This window comes from Lonchura striata, chromosome 10 (genome assembly GCF_050655825.1).
Source record: "Lonchura striata isolate lonStrDom1 chromosome 10, ASM5065582v1, whole genome shotgun sequence".
Classification (NCBI taxonomy): Eukaryota; Metazoa; Chordata; class Aves; order Passeriformes; family Estrildidae; genus Lonchura; species Lonchura striata.
This window is the reverse complement of record NC_140712.1, coordinates 10,061,509-10,084,722: the sequence shown is the minus strand read 5'-3', so window position 1 is coordinate 10,084,722 and position 23,214 is coordinate 10,061,509. Positions and strand designations below refer to the sequence as shown.

Below are 23,214 nucleotides of genomic sequence, written 5' to 3'. Positions count from 1 at the left end.
TCTGTATAATGAATGACTGGACTTCCTTGCAGGACACAAGTTTATAGAATTGGTTCAGTAAGAAAAAGTGACAAAGTGTAAAACATACTGAAGTAAAATATCTGTGGATTTGCATTTGACTTTGCACAATCCATGAATAAACTTTATTTTCAATACAAGAGATATAATACAAGGTTATAACAAGTTTTAGAAATGTGATACCAGGCTCAGTAGTTGTCTTGTAGTTCATAATACAACAAAAGGTTGGTTCAGCAGGGGCAGTGGTTTTTTGAGACTATAAGCTTGCTATTCAGGCATTACTTCGGAAGCTGACTTTTTGGTAACTGGGATTTGTTGTCACCTTAGAGCTGAGCAGCTGGCTAGTGTACAGTACACGCTTCCAAAGACAGCAGGAGGAGATCGAGCAGACTTCTGGAGATTCCGAGGCTTGCGGAGCTCAAAAAGAAATCTCCGGAAAAGCAGAGAAGATCTTTCTGCCCAGCCTGTTCAGACAAAGTTTCCTGCCTATGAAAGAGTTGTTCTTCGGGAAGGTATGGCTTTACTCTTACTGCACGTTACAGGTTTGTGTGGTTTGGTTTGGGAAAGCCAGTTTAATAAAATGTATCTTGCATTTGGTTTAAGCAATCAATACATCTTGGCTTTTCTTTTTCCTTCAATTCTAGCTGGGTTTCTCAGACCTGTAACCATTTTTGGTCCAATAGCTGATGTTGCACGGGAGAAACTTGCTAGAGAAGAACCAGATATCTTCCAAATTGCAAGTAGGTGTGAGAACAGGTTTTTCTGCAGTTAGGAAATAGCTTTCTTTGGCTATATTGTTTCTACATTATTACTTTAGTTAATGTATTTAACAAGACATTGATAATGCAAAGGAACAGACTAAGTGCAAGTTCTTTTACTACATCGCTGCTGATAATTCTCTAAAGACATATTCGTTCTGTTTATAGCCACATCAAATTTTATTTTAATTCTGTACCTTATCCTGTTTCCAAGTGCTTTTGTAAAGATGTGATTTTTTTTTGCCATAATGGTGGGTACACTTTCATGTATGATATGTAATCAGAAGTGTCTTCAAGCTGAATTGACAGCGTGAGCTATTAAATGGTTTGTTTTATCTTAATGACGGAATGTAGACTATGTTGTAAACTTACAATAGAATTTTACTGTGTCCTCTTTACCAGAAAGTGAACCAAGAGATGCTGGTACTGACCAACGTAGCTCTGGCATTATTCGTCTCCACACTATAAAGCAAATAATTGACAGAGTAAGTCTTCTATTGTCACTGGGCTTTTAACACAAGAAAAGTAAAACTGATAACATGAAGTAAAGTGTTGGATGTTTTAAATGTAGAACGGTAACTTACTGTGTTTGCTTTAAAAATAGCTTTCTCATCTCTCTATAGGTTAATAAGAAAAACCCTAACACCCTCCTTCTCTGTATTAATAACTGCAGCCTGGATGTGCTTCTAGGCTTTGTTCCAGAGTCTGTTGTCCCCTCTCCATTAAGGCTCTTTTAAGGTGTTTCCTCTTTCATTTAAAGCCATGGTGTGACATTATAGCTAGAAATGGTTACTTTATTTATTGAGTTGTTAGATTTGCCCTACCCCAGTGTACAAGTCAATCACTTGACATAATTATTTTGTGTGAGGACTAAGAAAGGGTTCTTCCATCTCCCTTCCTTAATATCCTTAAAACCTCTACAATTAGTGCTTTATATGAGGCTCACCTATTTATTTCCTTACTTAAAAACAAACTGGAAGATTTTCAGATGCTGAAGTATGCGAGGGGAAAAAAGCCATTATAGCAGCAAAGTCATCATGCTTCACGTTGTGTGCCTGATTGCATTGAATGAAATTTGGCCAAATTCTGCATTTACAGTGATTTTTTTGGTAAAAAGGTGGATAGAAGTGTGTAATGGGACTGTATCTTGTGTTTCAGCCTTTGGTTTTTTCCTATTTACAGAATATTGATAGGAAACTGCTTATTTTTATTTCAGTGTCTGCTTCCTTTATGGAGATTTTTAAAAATAGAATTAAATGTAAAAAATCCTGGAGTTTTACAGTGGTCCTACAGTTCAAAATGTATATGCCTACTTAGGCTTGTATTTGAGTTGGTTTGGATTTTATTATTTTGCTAATTCAAATAGGAGAAGGATTTAAATCAATACTTTGAAACAATGAATTTTCTGAAGGTAATACAAAGTCATTTTGTAGAGTATGTTAAAAAAACTTCATCTAGGACATAAAAAATTTGCTTTCTTGCCTGTGTCCTTCTTGTCACTACAGGATAAACATGCTTTATTAGATGTCACTCCCAATGCAGTGGACCGTCTGAATTATGCCCAGTGGTATCCAATTGTAGTGTTCCTAAATCCTGATTCTAAGCAGGGAGTAAAGACCATGAGAATGAGACTGTGCCCAGAGTCACGAAAAAGTGCCAGGAAGTTGTATGAAAGAGCTCACAAGCTCCGCAAAAATAATCACCACCTCTTCACAAGTAAGTAATTAGACTGGATTAGAATTTCTGAGAGGAAAGGGGAGGAAAGATGAGAGAAGATTCTACCTCCAGAATTTTTTGCAAATGGAACAGGTCAAGCAGTGACTGACTTGCTCAGGCTTTGCCATTCAATAACCAGTAGTTAATTGGTGTGTACATCATTTGCACATGACTGCTCAAATGTAAAGCAATCTGAAACATCAAAATGACATTTCTAATAGGTTTTGTGGCTTTGCAGGATCATCAGCCAAAATCAAAACTTGAATAAATTGGAAAATGATGTAACTTTATTGTTTTAGTCTGGCTAAACTCAGGCCTCTCTTTATTCTAAGCTACTTCTAATTCAGCATTTCCTGTGGGATAAAACATCCCAAATCACATCAGGCCTTAAGGTTGCTTTGGATACTACTTTGCATTACTGTTTAAATCTCATAATTTTAACCTACCAGTTTATATTGCTTTTATTACTCATGGTATAGATCCTTGTAGTTCTGCAGAAATCATAAGTCAAACTAATCTGCTGTACTTCTAGCTACCATTAACTTGAATTCAATGAATGAAGGATGGTATGGAGCTCTTAAGGAAGCAATTCAGCAACAACAGAACCAACTAGTGTGGGTTTCAGAAGGAAAGGTAAGAAATAATATTTGGGGGGAAATGACAAAACAGTATTCATGAGAGGTTTTCTGTGAAGATCTAAAGCAGTAGTGCCTCCTGGCTGTGTGGGCTGCTCAAAACTGATTTGTCACTGCATTAGAACACTTACTCTGTTAATGAGAGCTGTACAGTTTGTCCTTATGCATGTAGCAGTGTTGTAAGGGAGCATTTGCTTATTGACATTGTTAACTGGAGGATATAGTAATGCTGTGAAGATTTTGCAGGGATTGGATGGGCTTTTTTCAAAGAACTTCTGGGAATTTCACTGCATGGGTTCTCAGGGCTGGGATGGAGTGTGTTTTTCATTATAAAAGCAAGTGGCATATTCATGTCCTTAGTGACCTTTCTGAGAAGAGTTGTGAGAAAACACATGCTAAAACGCAGGTTAGTAGTCTGTGTTCCCCGCTAAACCTCCACTTACCTTCTTGAGCTGCCTGTTACTCTATGCACATTAGATCCATCCTCTTGAAGAACTATTATCAAGTGAAGTGCCAGCTAAAAGTAAGCAAATGATGAATCAGCTATCGTTGCAGGTTTCTTCATTAGATCTGGTTTAGACCTTAGCTCCTTATATGTATCTGCAAAGTAATGATTCCGATATCATAAAACCACTTTAAAGTGCAGCTCTGTATTTTTCCAAGCACTTCGATATCTGTGGACACTGCACTGTCCTCTTACTCTGACAGTCATCTGGTCCCTTAGTAAAATGATTCAAAGAGCTAGGCTGCAGATAGGTGTTTTAGGTCTAAGCTTAACATATTGAATGATGGAAACACGATTTCTTGTCCCCTGTAATGATATTTGTAGTGAATTAGATAAAAATCCCACGTTCTACATTGCAAGAGAAAGGGTGTTCTTTAGAAGGTATTTCAATAAACGTGTACCCTAATTTTGTTTGCCACAGGCAGATGGTGCTACAAGTGATGATCTTGATTTACACGATGACCGCCTTTCTTACCTCTCCGCTCCCGGCAGTGAATATTCCATGTACAGCACAGACAGCAGACACACGTCTGACTATGAAGACACTGATACAGAAGGGGGTGCTTATACTGATCAAGAACTGGATGAAACTTTGAATGATGAGGTTGGGACTCCTCCAGAATCTGCTATTACACGCTCCTCTGAACCTGTTAGAGAGGATTCTTCTGGAATGCATCATGAGACTCAGACTTACCCTGCTTATGCATCTCAAGCTCAGCCTCAGCCAAATCTCAGAATAGACTCTTCAGGATTTAAAGCAACTACTACTCAGCCGGTAAGAAAGTAATTTTATACACTGACCACTATGCACTTCAGGTTGCAAGTTCTCTTGAATAAGAAATGTCCATTTATATTCTGCTTACCAGTGTTGTGTGTACATACAAGAATCTGTCAACAGCAACAATACATTACAGTGAATTTGAGAATCAGCTTGCCCTGCCTGTTTTAGTGACTCATTGACAGGAGGGGGATTGAAGTACCATTCTACTTTTATTAAATGTTTTGCTTTTATAATTCTCAACCTAATGAATTTCTGGAAGTGCTAGTGCATGATACTATCAGTGCATTTCATTCTACATCTAGCTGCATTGGTCAGGGCATCACTTAAATTATTTTAATATAAATCAAAAAGTCATACATTGATTCAATAGCAGTATATTTAAAATATTTTAAACACTTCACAGAAAGCAGAAGCCTCACCTGCAGTCCCTTACCTTTCCCCGTCGCCTGAATCAAACCCTGCAACCTCATCAGCCTCTGCAGTAAATGCTAATGTAAACCTAACTAATATCAGACTGGAGGAGCCTACTGCTGCTCCTTACAACTCTTACCAACCACAAGCGGCCCCCTTAAGAACACCGAGTACTGAGGGAGCTCATGTAGTACTAAGAGAGCAAGAGCCATCATCCTTACCGCCGCATATAGATCCAGCAAAGGTACCTGTGCCACATTGTTGTGCTGATTTCCTGCTATACATCAAGCTAGCACATGAGCTTTGTTTTGCCCTTATTTGAAGAATTCCTTCTGATTTTTTTTCTTCTAAGAGAATCATGCAGGTTACAAAAAACAGTTCATCTGAATTGCTAAGCATCATGTAATGTTTTGTTTGCATGGCTTCAAACTCTATCCTTTTCACTTCTCAAAAACATGACTTTTTTAAAAAGGCTGCATCTGTATTTGATTTTACTTTGACTTCCTTAGCTTGTCAGCAATTCACCTGTTAATGAGGCCTCAAGAAGAATCTTATTTCCCTAAAATTTAAATAATGCAGAATCGTTGATCATGAAGTTGAGTCCAGTTTGTTGAGTGACTTCTTCAGCAATCTTAGTGTATTCATATATTTCACTTCCACTGTTTTCACATTCTGGAAAAGTATGTGCCCCCCTGAGCACCAGACCCCAGACATGAGGCTCTTACCTTTGTCTTTCTCTTCTAATCAGTTTACATGTTTTTTCTTAAAAATATAACTAAAAGGGAAATCTTGAATCACCAAGTCCAGCTTCCTCTGGTTGCAAACATCTGCATAATTATTCTGCTTTTAAACAAAATCAAAGCCAATATTTAAAACTAGGATTTGTTTCAAATGCTGCCTTTCAACTGCAGCTGAAGTTACTCTTCATTTTAACTGAGAAGTGTCTCTCTCTAACAGGTGTACCGAAAGGATCCATACATTAATGAAGAAGCATCCAGACAAAGCTACGTCTTAAAACAGCCAGCAATTAATCACCCAGTACAGAGACAGGAAAGAGACCCAAATCTCATCTATGAATCCCAGGCTCAGTATGCAGAAAAACAGCCGAGTAGGGATTATGAACAGTCAACATATAGGTATGACTCTACAAACTATGTAGATCAGTTATCTCGTGGTTATGACCCTCGCCTACATTATGATGACCGTGTGCCTCCCTATGAGGAGCACTGGACATACTATGAGGAGAAACAGCCCTATAACCAAACAAGAACAGCTTATGAAAACCAGCCTCCTAGGGATCTTGATTCCAGACAAAATCTAGAAGAGAGCACAGAGCGCAGCTATTACCCAGCACAACCTCGTTTTGAGGAACCCCCTGCAATGAGCTATGACAGCAGACCTCGCTATGAGCATGCACCCAAAAACTTCAGCTTACCACAAGTGCGATACGAGGATCAGCACACGGCTGGATACGACGCCCACGGTCGATACAAAGCGGAGGCTCAGCCATACCAGTCAGCCATATCTCGGTCTCCTGAACCCAAGCAGTATTTCGATCCACACATAAGGGGCTATGAGCAAGGTCCTCCTCAAGCTTATAATGCTAAAGCTGGACAATATGAGCCTTCTCATAGCACTTCAGGTGTTTCTCTTCCTCCTCCCCCTTCATCACAAACCAAACCAGAAGTTTTGCCTTCCAACAGTAAACCACTGCCTACACCACCATCTCTAGCTGAGGAAGAAGAAGATCCAGCCATGAAACCACAGTCCGTGCGAAGTAGGGTTAAGATATTTGAAAGGAGAAGATCCCCATCTTTGGAAAAAATGAAGGATACAAGTGATACATCAACTGTCAAGGTAAGTAAATTAAATTTTTTAGTTCCTGCTTTTTTGCTAATGAGACTGCACTGCAAGAAGTGAAATATTTTCTCAAAAACAAAGCTTTAGTGCTTGTGAAATACTGCCTTTTAGCATCCTAAATGTGGTATGTTTTAAAAACAGAACCTGAACACTTCTTGTGAAAACACTGCCAAGCGTCTTGTTATACTGGAAACTCCTCTAATTCTTCTTTTGCTAGTACTTGTTTTTTCTTTTGGAGGAAGGGAAGGTAGTCTTAGTTTTCTTAATCATAAAGTGCTTTTTTTTAATATTTCTAAATGTTAGAATTTAAGAGAATATGCTGTGCTTTTCTTTACAGCCTCCAGAACTAGCACCTAAGCCTGCACTCACAAGTGTGAGTGGTCCAAAACCAACTTCTCAAAGCCAGTATGAGCACGAGAAAACAACCTACAGGTAGATGCACAACTGGTTAAATTTAGTTTTCTATATTAGTTTAGAATATTCAGAAACACATCTTAGTGCTTCAAATTGGAAACTGCAGAGAGGAGTTGGAGTGTCAGTATGGTTTATGTATCAATAATAAAGCAGGGCATGAAGTCAGTTCTAATTGGGTGAGATTGCTGGGAAGTGGGGCAAAGATACAATGATTTCTCAGTATTTTTGAGAAAGGAACTTATTAAGTATAGTTTTTCTACTTTTTTCTATCTTTAATTGAGCTAATAAGAAAGCAAAACAAAAGGGAAAATATAAGGTGTAAAGGAAATAAGAATTTTCTTTCCTTGTGGTATGTCACAACTGTCTTACTTTCCATGCAATGTAGGTAAAAAGGCAAGGTGTACAATTATAAGAACTACATGTTTGTTGCTTTATTACTAGCTAGGTTATAAAATAGAATTGTAATTTGGGCACTTATTCAACTGGGCAAGGCAACTGTATATTATTGTTGTTGGTTAGGGCCCCAGAACCACAGAGACCTCAAGTGAAGCCACCTGAAGATATTGTGCGTTCCAACCATTACGATCCTGAGGAGGATGAGGAGTATTACCGGAAGCAGCTCTCCTACTTCGATCGCAGGAGTTTTGAAAATAAGCCATCGGCCCAGGTTCCTGCCAGCCATCACTCTGAGCCCACCAAACCAATACATTCACAGAATCAGCTGAATTTCAGCAATTATTCTAAGTAAGTTTGGGTTCTTTGGGTTTTTTAATTTGAAAAAGGAGGGGAGCAGCTAGGGCTATAACACAGTATCCTGTGTTCAGTGGAGTTCAGGGATCTGTGGTACTGAACCACAGTCAGTACCACAAATTTTTCATAAAGTCTGAAGTTACTGTTTAGGTGTAGCTTTATTTTAAAAACACATACTTCTAACTTTTTATTTTAATAAAATTAAAATAATCATTTCTGCAGGTATCAGGGCCTTCAACACGTTACTTGTACTTACTACTTATTAGCATATGGTCATAGAATTGTTTAGGTTGGAAAAGACCACTACAATCAAGTCCAACCATAATCCAGCACTGCCAGGTCCACCACTTCATCAGTCCCTAAGTGCCACATCTACATGCCTTTTCACCTGCAGGGATGGTGACTCCGTGACTTCCTGGGCAGCCAGTTCCGATGTCTGATAACCCTTCCAGTAAAAAAATATTTCCCAATATCCAACCTGAACTTCCCTGGCACAGTTGGAGGTCACTTCTTGTCCTGTTGTAGACTGATAATGTCTCTTCTGAGCCCCCCAAGCTCCCTCAGCTGCAGCTCTCAAGACCCTTTGTGTTCCAGACCCTTCCCCAGCCCTGTTGCTGTTGCAGTGAGGGGCCCAGAACTGGAGCAGCACTCGAGGTGTGGCCTCAGCAGTGCCCAGCACAGGAGATGTCAGTGCATGGCTCCTGCTGGACACACCACGGCTGGTACAGGCCAGGTGCCATTGGCCTTCTTGGCCACCTGGGCACACGTGGCTCAGTTCAGCTGCTGTTGACCAGCACCCCCAGGGCCTTTTGCAGCTTTGCAGCCCCTCTGCCCAGCCTGTGGCACTGCAGGGTTTGGTGTGAGCCAAGGGCAGGACGCAGCCCTGGCCTTGCTGAACCTCACACAGGCAGCCTCAGCCAACTGATCCAGCCTGTCAGATCCCTCTGCAGAGCTTTCCTACCCTCCAGCAAATCAAAGCCAGAGACTTAACTTGGAGTCACCCATGGACTTACTGGAGGAAGTAAATCAATTACCTCATCAAGATCATGGATTGTGTTCTGCTTATGATCATAAGCAGGACATAATAAAGTGTTTTCTTAGTCTAATACAGTAGTACTTACACATCTTTCAAAACAAAGGTTTTGATTATTCTGGTTCTGCTTGCATTTATTCTTGTGCACTTTAGCCATGTTTGACATTAGGAAAGTGAGCCTTTAGGGAATATTGCTGAGGCCAGAATTTAATCTGCTGATGGAAACATCTGTTTCCTGTATTGTTTTGCTTCCTTGATTTGGAACACTTTGATACAGAAATTGTGTGAAAGCTCATACACAGATTTAGCACAGGTAAAGAGCTGGCTATTTTGGAGGCTACTTACTCAAACTTTTTGAATACTCTCCTCAGTTTCCTAAATTTGTTTTGAAACTATAGCAAGTTGTTTGTAGCTGTTACTGTGAAAAGCTACCTTAGCTTGCTGCATGCAGCCTGAAAATTGGGGGGTTTTTGAAAGCTTTGGTTGTATTCCTGCTTGAAACATGGACTATTCAGGTCAAGCTGAAAATCTGGCAGCTTTAATGTTAATGAGATCTTTAGAATGAAATAATAAACTAGTTAGTTGAAGTTTTGTAATGTTTAGTGTATGTGCAAGGTGTCTTTCATGTACTTGATCCACCATGTTCCAGTGCTTGTCTTAAAGGATTTGAGCTGAGACTTGGGAATCCAGTTCTTTTTTGTTTGGTCATTGTGATCTTCCAGTGTCTTTATGACCTGAGAATGTTGGAATACTCCAAAAAGCTTGATAGGTTTTAAAGATTTCACTTTTTTTTTCCAAATAATGTCTTTATTGGGTATCTGTAACCAGTTCTGATTCTCAGGCAAGAATGCTTATCCTTCCTTTTCACTTGTCCACTGGCTTCTGTTGAAAAGATGAGAGCTTATCTATTCTGCTCTCTGGGCATCATAGGCACAGACCTAAGAAAACTGTCCTGACTGGCCTCGTAGCAGTGATTTTCAAAATTCCGCTCTCAAGTACAAAACCCACAGATGTGTTACCCACAGATGATCCATGTTGGTCTGTAGGCATGGACTGTGTTGCCATTGATAATGCAAGTCATGCTTTAGGAGAAGTGTAATTGTGAGGATTGTAAAATTCTTCAGATGGAGAGTTTCGAAAGCTTTCATTGTACATTTGTGATTCTGCAGTGTTGTTGTGGTGAAAAGCATGAGAGAAAGACAGACACAACTATTGAATTTTCGGTGCAGAACAGCTCATGTTTGAGGGAGATTGTTCCATATTTCTACCTACTACTTCTGTCTGCTGTGACATTTGTGTTCTTTGGCTGCTCAGTTGTGGGTTTGTTTTGATGGTGAGTTAGTATGTAACTTCAGTGCTTGTCTGTATGGGAAAGGTGACCTCTTACTGCCACAGAGGAGTGAGGTCATACTGGTTTTAAGGCTGACAATTTCATGTATCATACGGGACAAACATGTGTTGTGTTTTTGCTTTGTGAAAGAATGTAACCCTTAACAGGAAGGGACAGACATGGGAAAGAAAATTTACCCAGGGTAGTCCAGTGCAAATAGACAAATACTAAAATATTAATGTAAGTAGAAAGAGATAAACAAGGCATCTGCTCAGTTGGACAGTACTGGCTCTAGTACACTGCAGTGTCCTTGTGTGGAAACACAAACCAACTGCTCTCTTGAGAAACCATTCATGTTTAGAACTCTCCTTTCACCAGCTTCCACATTGTTCCTGTTACTTGCTCAGTATTAATCTTTTTTTCCCAGTGAATTTCTATGGTAATTGCTATTCTGTGAATAAACTCTTCTAAAAATAAACAGGACTAAATTTGGATTATACAGGAACTGTTTATTATGCAATCTCTTGCTTCTGAATAATCCGTGTAATGTATTCTGGGTACAGAGGACAGATTTTATTTATTCATGAGCAATAGCTACAACTTTCTTAGTGTTAAATATTAATGTGAAACATCAAATTATGTAAAGTTCTTTGCCACTGATTAAGTATGGTGACAGTACATATTTTTCCCACTGCAAGTTATTTTACTCTTTTATTTTGTTGGGGGTTTATTTTCCAAATTTAGGAAATTTATACCATTGCTAAAGCTGCTTTGTAGGGATAATGCCATATCTGCATGTTACAGTTGTCAGGAACTGTAGAATAAGGGATAGTTTCTCTTGATGTGAGAAAATAGTAGAACTTGTAAATGGGTAGTGGATATTCAGTAGATGTAATTGAGGCAATTTGAGGCAGATATCTATGTGGCTGAGCAGTGGATTTATTGCTGCTTGGTTCAGTGTAGTTAACCTGCTTTATCTTGACATGCTGCAGTGAGATAACTGCAGATTTCTGAACTGAGTTAGGGTTAAGAGTACTCACAGGAACAGCTGCAGCCTCAGCTGAGGAGGCAGTGAGGAACAGCATCCAGACTCCCGAGTGTCTGTTGGCTGGAGTCTATTGAACGTCTGCAAAGCGGTTGGTGTTGCACCCATAGGCTTGTAACCTGGCTCCCACTGGTTCATTTCTGCTTCCTTTCAAATTAAGGTAGCAATTTTGCAATGAAGATGAAGTGGGTTAAAACCCAGCCTATCAGTAATTAGGAGAACTTCATTTCCACATGCAGAAGCTGGAAGGGATCACTGTGCTGCGGATCACTTTGGCTGCGTACAGGTTCTGAGCAGCGTGGATGGGATTGTGCCTGACCCTTGGTCAGGAGCCTGTGACAGAATGTGCTTCATACTAAACACAGCTTTGTTCCCTCCTCCCTTCATCAAAAGGATGACCCATCCCCATTTATTTGTTCCCTGAGATGCTGCCATGCAGTTCTGCTCAGTGTGCAGTGTGTTGGGTTTTTCCTGTGGCCTTTTGTGGGGCTGCCCTCCCCTGGTTACTGTCTCCCTTTGGGAAGCAGTGATTTCAGGTGGGCACTTTTCTGAGAGAGCAGCTACTACCCACCTGGAGTAAAGGCAACAGGGGATGAGTGAGCAGCAACGACTCCTGTTGCTGGATAAATGGCTTTAGATAAAATCAGTGTGAATGGAAGTCTTGAGACAGATACAAAATAATCTCGTTTTTGCAACTCTAGTTTTAGAGATCATGTAGATACTTTTTAGATCACTGATCCTTCTCATTCATGTGGTGATCAAGCAGACTTTCAAAAGTTATGAGCCTTTTCTTAGTTTCATAGCATACTCCTCTGAACCACCAAGGTGGTTGGTGTCTAGACTTGTTGCTTGTTAAATATATAAGAGCATACAGAAAGTGAAGGAATGAGGGAAAGCTGTCCTCATGTACAATGTATTTTCTTGCTACATGAAAAGCAAGGTAAGTGTTAAAAAACCAAGGGAAGCCATACATTTGGTTCTCTGTTTCCTAGTATTCGTAAACAGTTCTGAGATGTCCTTTTAGATACTGTTGAACACAACCAGAAGCATTTTATGGCGTGGGCTTTATGGGCTTTATGGGCTTTTATGGGCTTTATTGGATGAATTGGCAGTGCTGGAGAAACAGTTGCTATGAATGTGCCCTCATGATCTGCAGTACAATACAAAACTACAGTCAGTCTGTCAATGTTATGACTGAAGAAGTTGTTTCAAATTAGACCATGTTGTTAATTTCTTTTGATGTATTGAATAACTATGTTTATACAGTTTGCAACAAATGGCTTAGTGTATTCTCATTCTTACTTTTAATTTCTGCCAGTATTAGATCTTGACTACCTCCTAATTCACTGACCAAATCTCATATTGAATATATGTGATTGTTGTGCACATGCATATGGTAAAGGTTTTGTCAGAAACCTCTCTGTAAATAGTGTGTCTATTTCAACAACCTTGTCATTGGACAGCTGCTAGGACTAACATAAAAAGTGTGAAGAAATAATATGCTCAAGATAGAATGACTATTTTCTTTCATTCTTCTATTGCTGTTTGCTTTGCCATCACCTAGATTTCTTGGCTCTTACACTAGCTATGACTACTTGAAAAGGAACATCAAGTGGTAAGACTGTTGTTGATGTGAGGATGTTTTCAGGTGTCCTCTCACTGTTACATTTAATCACAGGCATTATGTGCACTTAAAATTTGAAACACACAAATTCTGGAAGTAAGCGCAATAAATATGTTGCGGTCCAAAATTACAGGTGTTTGTGAAATCAGTCATTTTCTGAAGCAAACCTGTGGATTAGCATTTCTAGCATAAGAAAAATGTTTTGAAAATATGATTTTAAAGTTACATACACTATGCACATAAAGCTAGTGAAGCTTAAGCTGATTGCATTTCTAATTAAGATGGCATTGTTCAAATACTAGGTGTATTTAAAGAAGTTATACTAGAATCCATTGTCCTGTTGGTTATGCTTTTCAAAAACATCCCCAAAAAGAGAATTTGCTTTTCTTTCAAAACCCATGAAATTAGAGAACACTCTTTCATTGAAATTACTCCAAATGAAGTTGAAAAATTAATATCTAGTAGGCAATTATGCAAATACACCTGAAATGTCATCTGCCTTTTGTTTGCCTTGGTTTGTGTTACTAATCTTCTAAAGATCAATGTTGTCTGAATCTCTTGTGCTTATCAATAAATGTTTTTATACTTGAGACAGGCTATTCAAGAAAATAATGTTTTAGTGTTTATAGGAAGAGATGGAAATCAGGTGATCATAGAAGACAAAAAATAGCAGTGAATGCAGGAGCTATGCAAAAACTGAACAGTCAAGTGTTTGTTTTTTAATTCTATTTCAACAGGGGGAAACCAACTGATACTGAACCAATGGATAGACCTGTTGGTGAAAAACGCTATGAGCCAATCCCTCCAGTTACAACTCCCCCTCCTGCTCCTTCAGTCCAGTACACACAGCCACAGTCAATTAATAGTCCTGTCCTGTCTCTCCCAGCACACCACAAGCCTGCACTTTCTGAAGGTGAGCAGTTACAGAGCTGACCTTTGTAGGAGCAGCTATTGCTTCTCAGGTGCTTGTGGGGTTGCTCAGCATGTCTACGTGTGTAGCTATGTTCTCTAACTGAAACGTAGAACAATTCTTACTGAAAATAGTTTTTTACTGTAGTGAGATTGAGTTTTATGAAATTATTTTGTGATTCTGTCTGAAACCAGGTAGCTTCCAGGTGTTAGTAGTACCCATACTGTCTCAGCAAAGATGAATTAAAACTCCCTGTACTTCGGACCAGAATTTTTCTGACATGAGTAATAGTTGAAGGCTTCTAGAAACAAAAGAAAAACTTGTTTTCGCTTTCACATTGAGGAGATTGCCCAGTTCAATTGAATTTTCTGGTTTGTGCAAGTGCACAATGATATTTCAGTACTGTTTTTCTGGGGGTTTGATAATTATATAAATTAGTCTAAGCTTTTTATTGAAAGGTCATACCATTGTCTCCAACATGTTTAATGAAATGTTAGATAACTTGCCCAGATGTACAAAAGGCAATAGGAGAACAGATATCAAAGAGATTGAAGCTGAACCTGTGTGTATTTTATACTGAAGATTAAGAATTGACTAAAATGTGTTCTTATGCCTCAGTGTATGTGACTAGACATTTCTGGTGGCTACTGACAAGTTCAAGTATTTTCATTTTCATTGCAGTTAACTCTGTGTCTGACCCTCCTCCACCTCAAAATAAGTCAGCAATTTTCAGATCCTCTAGAGAGGACACTGTGCAGTCCACTTTTTACCCTCAGAAGAGTTTCCCTGACAAAGGCCCTGTGAATGGCACTGAGCAGATTCAGAAAACAGTCACTCCTTCCTACAACCGCTTCTCGACCAAACCTTACACGAGCGCCGCACGGCCCTTTGAACGCAAGTTTGAAAGTCCAAAATTCAACCACAATCTCTTGCCAAATGAAGCTCAGCATAAACCAGAGTTGCCATCAAAATCTTCAAATTCTCCTCAACCAATTTTGAAAGCACACAGTTCCTCGCAGCCTCCCGACTTTGAGAGTGGAATGGACACCTATGCTGTACAGGTCGACAAGCCCAAATATCAACCAAATAATGTTAATGCTGTGCCTAAAGCCATTCCTGTAAGGTGAGCTGCTGCTCCTTCTCTTTCCACTTGTACATCTATAGGTTATCTTTGAAACCTGTGAAAAATACAGCTTTTTTTATTCTGCTTCCAATTTCTGTTGATGTAGTAGTTGAAAGATTGATGCTATAATTCTAAAATCTGCCAAAGGATAGATACTTAAAATGTGTTCTATGTCCCTGTGCTGTCTTGCATGATGTTATTAGAAAGTGGCATGGCTTTTACTTCTTATTTGTCACACTAAATTATAAATTTTCTGGTAGATAGTAATAACTTGCCCTGACAATCTATTTCCAGAAAAGAAATTAATTTCTAAAGATAGCTGTTGCATCAAATTGTATCTGTCATGTGCTTAGAGAGACCTCATGGGACGTATGAATAAGGGATACTTTAAAAATACTTGTTGAAAAGAGGAAATAACTTTTGTAGTTTCATATTGGTGCTCTTTATTGTGAGACAAACCAGCAGCTGCTTAATGGCAGCTTGTGCTTGCCTAATATGTCGTAATGTATAAGAACTATGTCAAGAGCAACAGGTACTGTTACAATCTTCAGCTATTTGTTTTTGCAGAACAGTGTTTTATTAATATTTTATTTCAAGATAATAATAATGCATGAACCAGACTTAAAATTTTGCTGCTTGTCCTATATGTTTTAAGCACCTGAGAAATGTTTTATGCTAGGTAGTTCTGTAAACTGCTACATTTTGCAGTTACTGGTTCTTTGAAATTCTTTTGAAACTTTTCTGAAAACATCATCAAGGTTACCTTTAAGTTGCAAATTTCTCTTCAGTTGTAGCCTGGCAACGTGTGTAATTTTTTTTCCCCCAAGTTTGTTTTCTATATGTAAGTAGAAGGGCTCAATGTTACTCGAATAAAAAATTGTTAGTTCTTCTGGTATTAAAGTCAAAATGAGGTTTGGGGCTAAAAAATAAACTTTCCTGTGTTAGTTGCATTTACTTTCATGAAGCTGAGTGTGTAGCTGGGGTAAGCTTTTTCTGTATAATGCCAGAAGCAGTCAGTTGGAAACACAAGATTCAGGCGGTCTGAATTCTTGCTTTAACTACTTGCTAAATATTTTCAGAGTTTGTGAGATTTGGGGGTTTTTTGTTTGTTGGAGGGTTTCTTTCTTTGTTTTGAGTTGTTGGGTTTTTTTTGGGCAGAGTTGGGTGTTTTGCCACAGAGTTTCAGGAAGGAAATATTGATAAAACTGCTAGGCTTTCTGTCTTTTCAGCCCTACTGCACTTGAGGATGAGGAGGAGGAAGATGGACACACTGTTGTAGCCACAGCAAGAGGTGTATTTAACAGCAATGGTGGTGTATTGAGCTCCATAGAGACTGGAGTTAGTATTATTATACCACAAGGAGCCATTCCAGAGGGAATAGAGCAAGAAATATATTTCAAAGTCTGCAGAGACAACAGTATACTTCCACCTTTGGATAAAGAGAAAGGTAACAGCTGGCACTGTACATTCTTCTATTATTTAATACAATTATTTTCTAACAAGAACAAAACAGAATATGAAAGTAAGCTTAATATGCTTCAACAGTTTTCATTTTGAGATTGTTTCTCACTCAAGTGACTTCAGTAGAACATACTACAATCTTGTGCTTTTCTTTACTGACAGATCTAAATGTTCATATTTTTCTCTAAACTGAGTTACCGAGTAGCTCTGTGGTGTCGTTGTGTAATACTTTGAATGTATTTCACAAGGCAGTAACAGATTTTTTTCTCTTAACCCCAGGTGAAACACTTCTTAGCCCCTTGGTAATGTGTGGGCCTCATGGACTAAAATTCCTGAAGCCAGTGGAGCTGCGCCTGCCACACTGTGCGTCTATGACCCCTGATGGTTGGTCTTTTGCTCTAAAATCCTCCGACTCCTCGTCGGGTATGCTGTCCTCCCTCTGTCCTTTTGGGGCTTTTGGGTGCTATCGTATAATTTAAGTAATTTTGGCTAAAGGTGATGCTGTGTAATATAAAAACTCAATCATTGTATTTGTGTCAAACTCTCCCATTTCACTTTCATTACAAATGTCTTTCTTACATTTACTCATGGTGCAAATTCATAGCTAGAACCATGATAGCAGAAAAAGAGTAATATCTCTAGTCTATTAAATATTACCGTATTTTTCTATTCTGTCTTCTTTCTTGAGGACTGCTGCAGCTGAATACACTTGAAATGATAGTCGCACTAAAATTGAGAGGAAATGAATATGTACCTCTGATTGGCCTTTGTAACATAACTGGTGTTTGTCTGTTGCTTAATTAACCATATAGGACTCTGGCAAATCTTAACAATCTGCATGCTCATAAATCATGATTTAACGCTTGTTAACTGTTTCCATGTGTGCAAGTTGATGCTAACAATTCGGTCATTTAAGAAAACTATAGTGTTCAGTAAAAGCATTTACAGTTTATTCTAATGTAGCTGGTTTTTCCAAAAGACTTTTCTTGCTTGCTCCTTTCTCTCCTCTACTGCCTTTATCCAGAAGTCTCTGGTTGATAGTAAAAGTTGCAACTAGGTTGCAATTTTATTTACCTGTTCGTTTTTACCTCACTGTGGCTTTCTGGGATGAGGGAGAGAATGTATTGGCTGGAATTGTCAGTGAGGAGCCTAATTGAAAATTCTGGGCAAGTTTCAAGCAATTTCATGAAACGGCTGTAAGGTTACAGAGATTTAAAAAGGAATGTTTTCACATCTGGGGAAAAAGTCTTAAGATTTTATTCAGCTACTTTCAAAATTTATGGTAGAAGATTCAAGCCATTAATGTGCACATGTGATCTGAGTACTGAGTGAAAAATGTATTTCTGTATACAGCATTTAAGCCACCATGTATGCATATCTTCTGTCACTAATGTATCTATCACTGTCAACACCAAAGCACTGATGCTTTGAAAGATTAAAGCATCAATCCTCTTCATGGGGAATCAATAATCTAGAGGTATTAATGGCAATAATTTTTAGTTGTTTTTTATAAGCTATTCTATGCATGTGTTGCATGCATCTATTTAACAATGTCTGTATACATGGCCGTGTTAAAACACGGGCTCATAAACGATAGGGTCCCAAAAGATATAACAACTATGTACAAAACCAACACAGCACTTCCTTTGTAACTAATAGCACCTGTTCATGAACTTACTTGAAGTGAAGGGAGAGGACTCAAATGATCTAAACAATAACTGAAGTTACTGAGACATTTTCCTCCCTTTCCAAAGTGGGATGTGTGTGTGCGTGCATGTGTGGGTGAAAGCAAGAGCGTGTATATTTAAACCCTAACACTTTCTGTACTGTAAATATAACACCACATTCTGTTAATCTGAAATGGGATGTATATCATAACATTGCTCTTTTGAGACAAACTTAAAAATTAGGCAATTCTGTCTTATGATATGTAAGTAGACCATACTGTGTCTTAAATAAATAATTGTTTTCTCTCTTTCTAAATTAGTTGCTTATGGGACTCTGATTCTTGGGGTGGCTTTATTATAACAATTTATGCAATTCTGGAGATTTTCTCTCTTCAGTCGTCTGCTCTACCTCATCTTTTCTCAGTGTATCCATGTTCTGTCCTAAAAGTGACATTCATTTGCACTTACTAACATCCTTTCTGCCACATTTAAGCCTCATACATTGGTATTTTACTGTTCAACCCCTGCAAAAGCTTAACTGATTCTGGTATTAAAGCTGACTGGGAAAAAAATTTGCCTTTTATGGCCACATTGATTAGAACATAAAAAATACTGAGTGATCTCTTTATTTTCCTTTTCAAAGCAGTTGTATGAGAAAATATGGGAAAAACATCCTCAATAGCTATGTATCCTTACTATGTATTTGGAAGGAAAGGTTGGAAACAAGTCTGCCTGTCTCATGTGCAAGACTAGGACCCGACCGTCTTACAGCCCTGTTCTACCCTTTTAATACATTTGGTCATATAAGATTTGAATGGAATTTCCTGAATCTATAAAAGGAAAAATTCTCCAGTGTTATTGAGGTTTTTGGCTAAAATAAGCAGTCTCAGCTGGTTGCAGTAAATTTGTTTGTATTCTCTGACTAAACACTGACCACTTCTATTCTTTGTCACTATGTTAGATGTTGCCATAACTCAGTGCATTGTGTACTTCATTTTGTTTTCATGAGTTGAAGAAAATTACGTGGAATTTGTATTGTTCTCACTTAATACTGAGGTCTCAGGTGTTTGCTCAGGTGTGTGACTGGGTTCTTTAGCTTGTTACACATTTCTCCTCAAGTCAGATTTATTTGGCCAAGCTATTTAATGTCATTTATCTGAAAGGTTTAAGAGAACTTCAGTGCATTTTTCACTTTCTACCATAATGGGATGATCACACCTTTTGTGTAGTGGCAACACTTGGTAGTGATTGTAGGTGGGTAAATGAAGAATACTGTCTCCACTTAAGAGACAATTGTGCAGAGGGAGTGTAACCTTTGGTCTGGTGAGATGGCAGCTGATGACCTGCTGTAACAGATTATTACCCAGAACCTTTGACCATGAGTATATCAGCTCTGTTGTAAAGATTTTTATGTACCGATTAACTGGAATACTTTTAGTATTTCAGGTTTTTAAACACATATACTGGCTGTAGCTGCAAAATGACTACAATCTTATCTACAATTATTTTTGTCATAGAAAATTAAACTACCAATGTGTCATAGTGCTTAGTTACAACATGACTTCTGATTTGCCTTCATCTGTGCTCAGAACTGTTTCAAGACACTTCAAATGCATCTTACCCACATTAGCTTCTAAATTTTTTTTTCTTGTCATTGGCATTTTAGGAAGGAACCAGTGAACACCTGATTCACTGTTAATAAGTCTCAAATGGAAAGCACTATGTTGGTGCTGTAGAGTAGTATGAATTATATTTACCAGTTCCTGAATGCCACAGCATCAGTTTTGAATAACTGACCTTATCCTATGCTATATGAAAATGAAGGGATACTTTTTATTAATAACATGCAAACTGCAGGGTTTTTAAAACAAACAAAACAGCAACAAAGGAAAAAAAAAAACAAAAGAGGTGTTGCTTCAGAACTTAAAAGCTCCTGTCCAAAAGCTTGGTTGTTTCAAGATGTACACTGTGTGACAGCAGATACTAAACACCAGCATTGTGTTTTCCTCCCACAGGTGACCCCAAAACCTGGCAGAACAAGTCTCTTCCCGGGGATCCAAACTATCTTGTTGGAGCAAACTGTGTCTCAGTCCTAATTGACCACTTCTAAATATTAAGTTAGCTGACTGAGTAAATAATATGAAACTGAGATGGACCTTACATATAAACTGAACCACTCTATCAAGTATTAACTGTTCTATAAGTGATAATGGATCTTAGTGTTTAAGCATCTTGCTTTAACTAACAATGAATTAGCAAGTACACTCTTTGAACCATGGTCACAATACATGCCACAAGCAGGGAGTGTACAGAGGGAACAAGGTGGAGTTTAGCAGGTTCTGTATGCTTTGATTTGGTTGTTCTTGTGTGTTGGGGGTTTTTTGTTTATTTTTTGTTGTTTCTTTTTTTTTTTTTTTCTTTGTTGAAGGACACTACTAGTATTTTGCTGTTATCTGGAAGTACCAATGAAACTATACACAGAGGAGCTAAATTTGTTTCATACTCCAGTATCAAAACCACAGATTTTGGCCTGCATTTTTGCAACTGTGTGTTTTTAACTCACAAGACTACCTTTTGGTCTCTGGTTTTTAAATGACTTTTGGTGTACATGTCCAATGAAATGGCAGTCAGCTTGGGGTAGCACAGTTTAGATGTTTTCCTCTGCTGAGAGGTAATGCAAACACATCTACTTGCTGTATATGGAAACATTGTCCTGAGAACAGGGGGAGGGGGAAAAGCATGTGGGATGACTATGGTTCAGATGCCTCTGTGGATTTGTAAATTAACCACATTATTACAGACCTATTAACCAGCAGGGATGCCTTACCCTCATGTTTTTAATAGTCTTAGCTCTCATAGTTCTCTGTATTAAGTTTGTATGGCTTTTGTGCTTACTTAGATATTATATCATGAGAGTCTGGGGTGGGGGGGAACAACAACAAAAAATTGAGTTTGGTTTAGAGAACAAGCATTGTTTGTGTTCATCAGCCAGAAGAAAACCAGAAGAAAATGATGGTATGTTTTCTGCTATGCATTTGAAAATTTATAGATGTTATAGACCGCTTGTATATAATGCGTGCATACCACTTTTGTTTTTGGTTTGTAAATTAACTTTTATAAGCTTTACCTTTTTATATATATAAATATATATAAAAACAAACAAAGTTTCTTAAGGATATCTTTGTATTCTCATACCTTTTGAGCCTTGAACTTTGACATCTGCAGCAATAAAGCAGCATTTCTACAATATATGAACGAGGACATTTTTTAAAAATGCACAAAGTTGTTACCTTTTAAAGTGCTGCATTTAAAGAATATAACTCGGAATTCTCTACTTTGATTAAATTCTTGAAAAGTATCCCTACTGTAATTTGTCATAAGGATGCTGTACTATGTGCCCTGAAATGTATTTTTTTACTAATAGACAATTTATTACGGCACAATGGCACTACTACTGTTTAGATAATATACCACTGCATTCTGTTAATGAGTTATTAGCTATTCAGGTGTGGCTGATTTTTTTTTTTTCTCTGCAGTTATTAAAATTACACGTTTCTAAATATACAGAATAAAACTGTTTTTAAAATAATAAAGATGATTGTAGTACCTTATTATTTCTGAAATGCATTTATGTGTACTTAACAGTTTTGATTGTGTTTTTTCTGTGTAAGTAGACTGCTGGATTCTGCCATATATTCCTACGTGTAGTAGAACTCCTTTGTGGAGTCAGTTGGAGCTGTCTACAGCAGAGCTTCTGAAATGATGAGCTCCAGTGTGGATCCATTGGAATTACTCAGTACAGCTAGGAGAGGTGGATTTCCTTCTTGGCTCATTATGTTGGCTAGTTTACCTGTGACACCTAATCTTCCAAAAACCTTGGTAGTGCTCTAGCATGTAGATTTACACATAATATAGCTCTACTATTTTAAAGTTATTCCTGCAGAATCCCATTACCTGTTTGGAGTATTCCATGGCTAACCAGTATCATTCTATGAGGGAAAATAAGTTCTAAAAGATTTTTTTTTAAATGCTGGGAAACAGTGTGTAACCCTGATGTTTCCTTTTCGTACTTCTTACAAGTAAGTTTTGTTTCTCAGGCATGACTTAGGCACTTACTAAGATGCACTTACTATTGTTCCTATTCCTCCTTATGGCTTATCTCACTCACTAGCAGAGCATGAGACATGAAAAGTCCTTGGCCTATGGTAAGCACTACTTGACAAAACAAAAGCATCAGTGTTATCAACAGTGATGTAATGGAGTTCAAAGCACAGCACAGTACCACCTACTAAGGAGAAAATTAGGTCTATCCCAGCCAAAACCAGGACCGTGTGAAACACTACAGGAGTCAGTCAGTCACAGTTGAGGCACCCTGGCTCTGCATGGACACTGGTGTTTCTTTGTGTCTTGGGCATTCTGAGTCCAGCATGCTGTAAGGGGTAACTGTCATGTGGTGATTTTACTGTAATGATCCAGATTACATCTTTCTGCTCTTGTGTTTTTAAAGAGCACAGGGTTATGGCTTTCTATCAAATTGAAAAAAATGTAACAGCTTTTGCTCTGTTGTCATTTTGTAAGTGAGATGAGAAACTGATGCTGTTCAAAAATGTGGCAATTCCAAACTGCAAAGCAGCCTGTTGGAGAAATTCTTTTGCTGTCTGCCTGTAGGAAAGGTTGTCAAAGTGTCTAATATGAGCCGTGTGCATGCCTTTTTTCTTGTTAAATCCCATTATTTTAGGTTAAAACATGGCCAATGAGAATAACTAAGCTAAAATAACACATTTGTTTTAAAAAAACGGTGGTTTTGAAATCTTTATATTTGCAACTGGTTGCATTCCTTATGTATTTTATGTAGGCTAGGAACTGCAGGAGGTGAGTTTACCTGTAAAATTTTAATATTGTTTCTATTTATTATTTAATGTGAAGTTCAAAAACTGCACTTCTCAATTCTTCTTGTCTCAGTGGTGTCCTGGTAAACTTTGGCCCAGCAAATTGTACAGAAATGTTAAAAATATAAATCTCAAGTCTTGTGTTCATTTTTAACAAGGGCCTTCAATGTTGGAAACAGATGGGGGACACAGAATTGCTGTTTCTCTGTGATTTGGGTTTTTGTAAAAAAAAATTATTATTATTATTTTTATTTTTCCAAGAAAAGTAGCAATACATATTCAGT

The 23,214-nt window shown here is 38.1% G+C and overlaps 1 protein-coding gene across 9 annotated transcripts in view; it reads left to right on the top strand.

Annotated features, from left to right (window-relative positions):
* TJP1 (tight junction protein 1) overlaps positions 1 to 21,655 on the top strand; it is a 158,134-nt gene extending 136,479 nt beyond the window's left edge. For 2 of the 9 annotated variants that reach the window (XM_021532008.4, XM_021532012.4), the window contains 16 exons: positions 346 to 530; positions 663 to 758; positions 1,179 to 1,261; positions 2,282 to 2,492; positions 3,025 to 3,125; positions 4,054 to 4,407; positions 4,817 to 5,068; positions 5,782 to 6,681; positions 7,022 to 7,116; positions 7,618 to 7,842; positions 12,821 to 12,871; positions 13,618 to 13,793; positions 14,472 to 14,913; positions 16,143 to 16,360; positions 16,654 to 16,797; positions 20,057 to 21,655. In XM_021532008.4, the coding sequence (XP_021387683.2) occupies positions 346 to 530; positions 663 to 758; positions 1,179 to 1,261; positions 2,282 to 2,492; positions 3,025 to 3,125; positions 4,054 to 4,407; positions 4,817 to 5,068; positions 5,782 to 6,681; positions 7,022 to 7,116; positions 7,618 to 7,842; positions 12,821 to 12,871; positions 13,618 to 13,793; positions 14,472 to 14,913; positions 16,143 to 16,360; positions 16,654 to 16,797; positions 20,057 to 20,151 (3,628 nt within the window). In that variant the 3' untranslated portion in view covers positions 20,152 to 21,655. The remainder of the gene's footprint in view (positions 1 to 345; positions 531 to 662; positions 759 to 1,178; positions 1,262 to 2,281; positions 2,493 to 3,024; positions 3,126 to 4,053; positions 4,408 to 4,816; positions 5,069 to 5,781; positions 6,682 to 7,021; positions 7,117 to 7,617; positions 7,843 to 12,820; positions 12,872 to 13,617; positions 13,794 to 14,471; positions 14,914 to 16,142; positions 16,361 to 16,653; positions 16,798 to 20,056) is intronic. The other 7 variants (XM_021532010.4, XM_085588693.1, XM_021532011.4 and 4 more) reach the window with 7 other exon arrangements.
* The last annotated feature ends 1,559 nt before the right edge of the window (positions 21,656 to 23,214 follow it).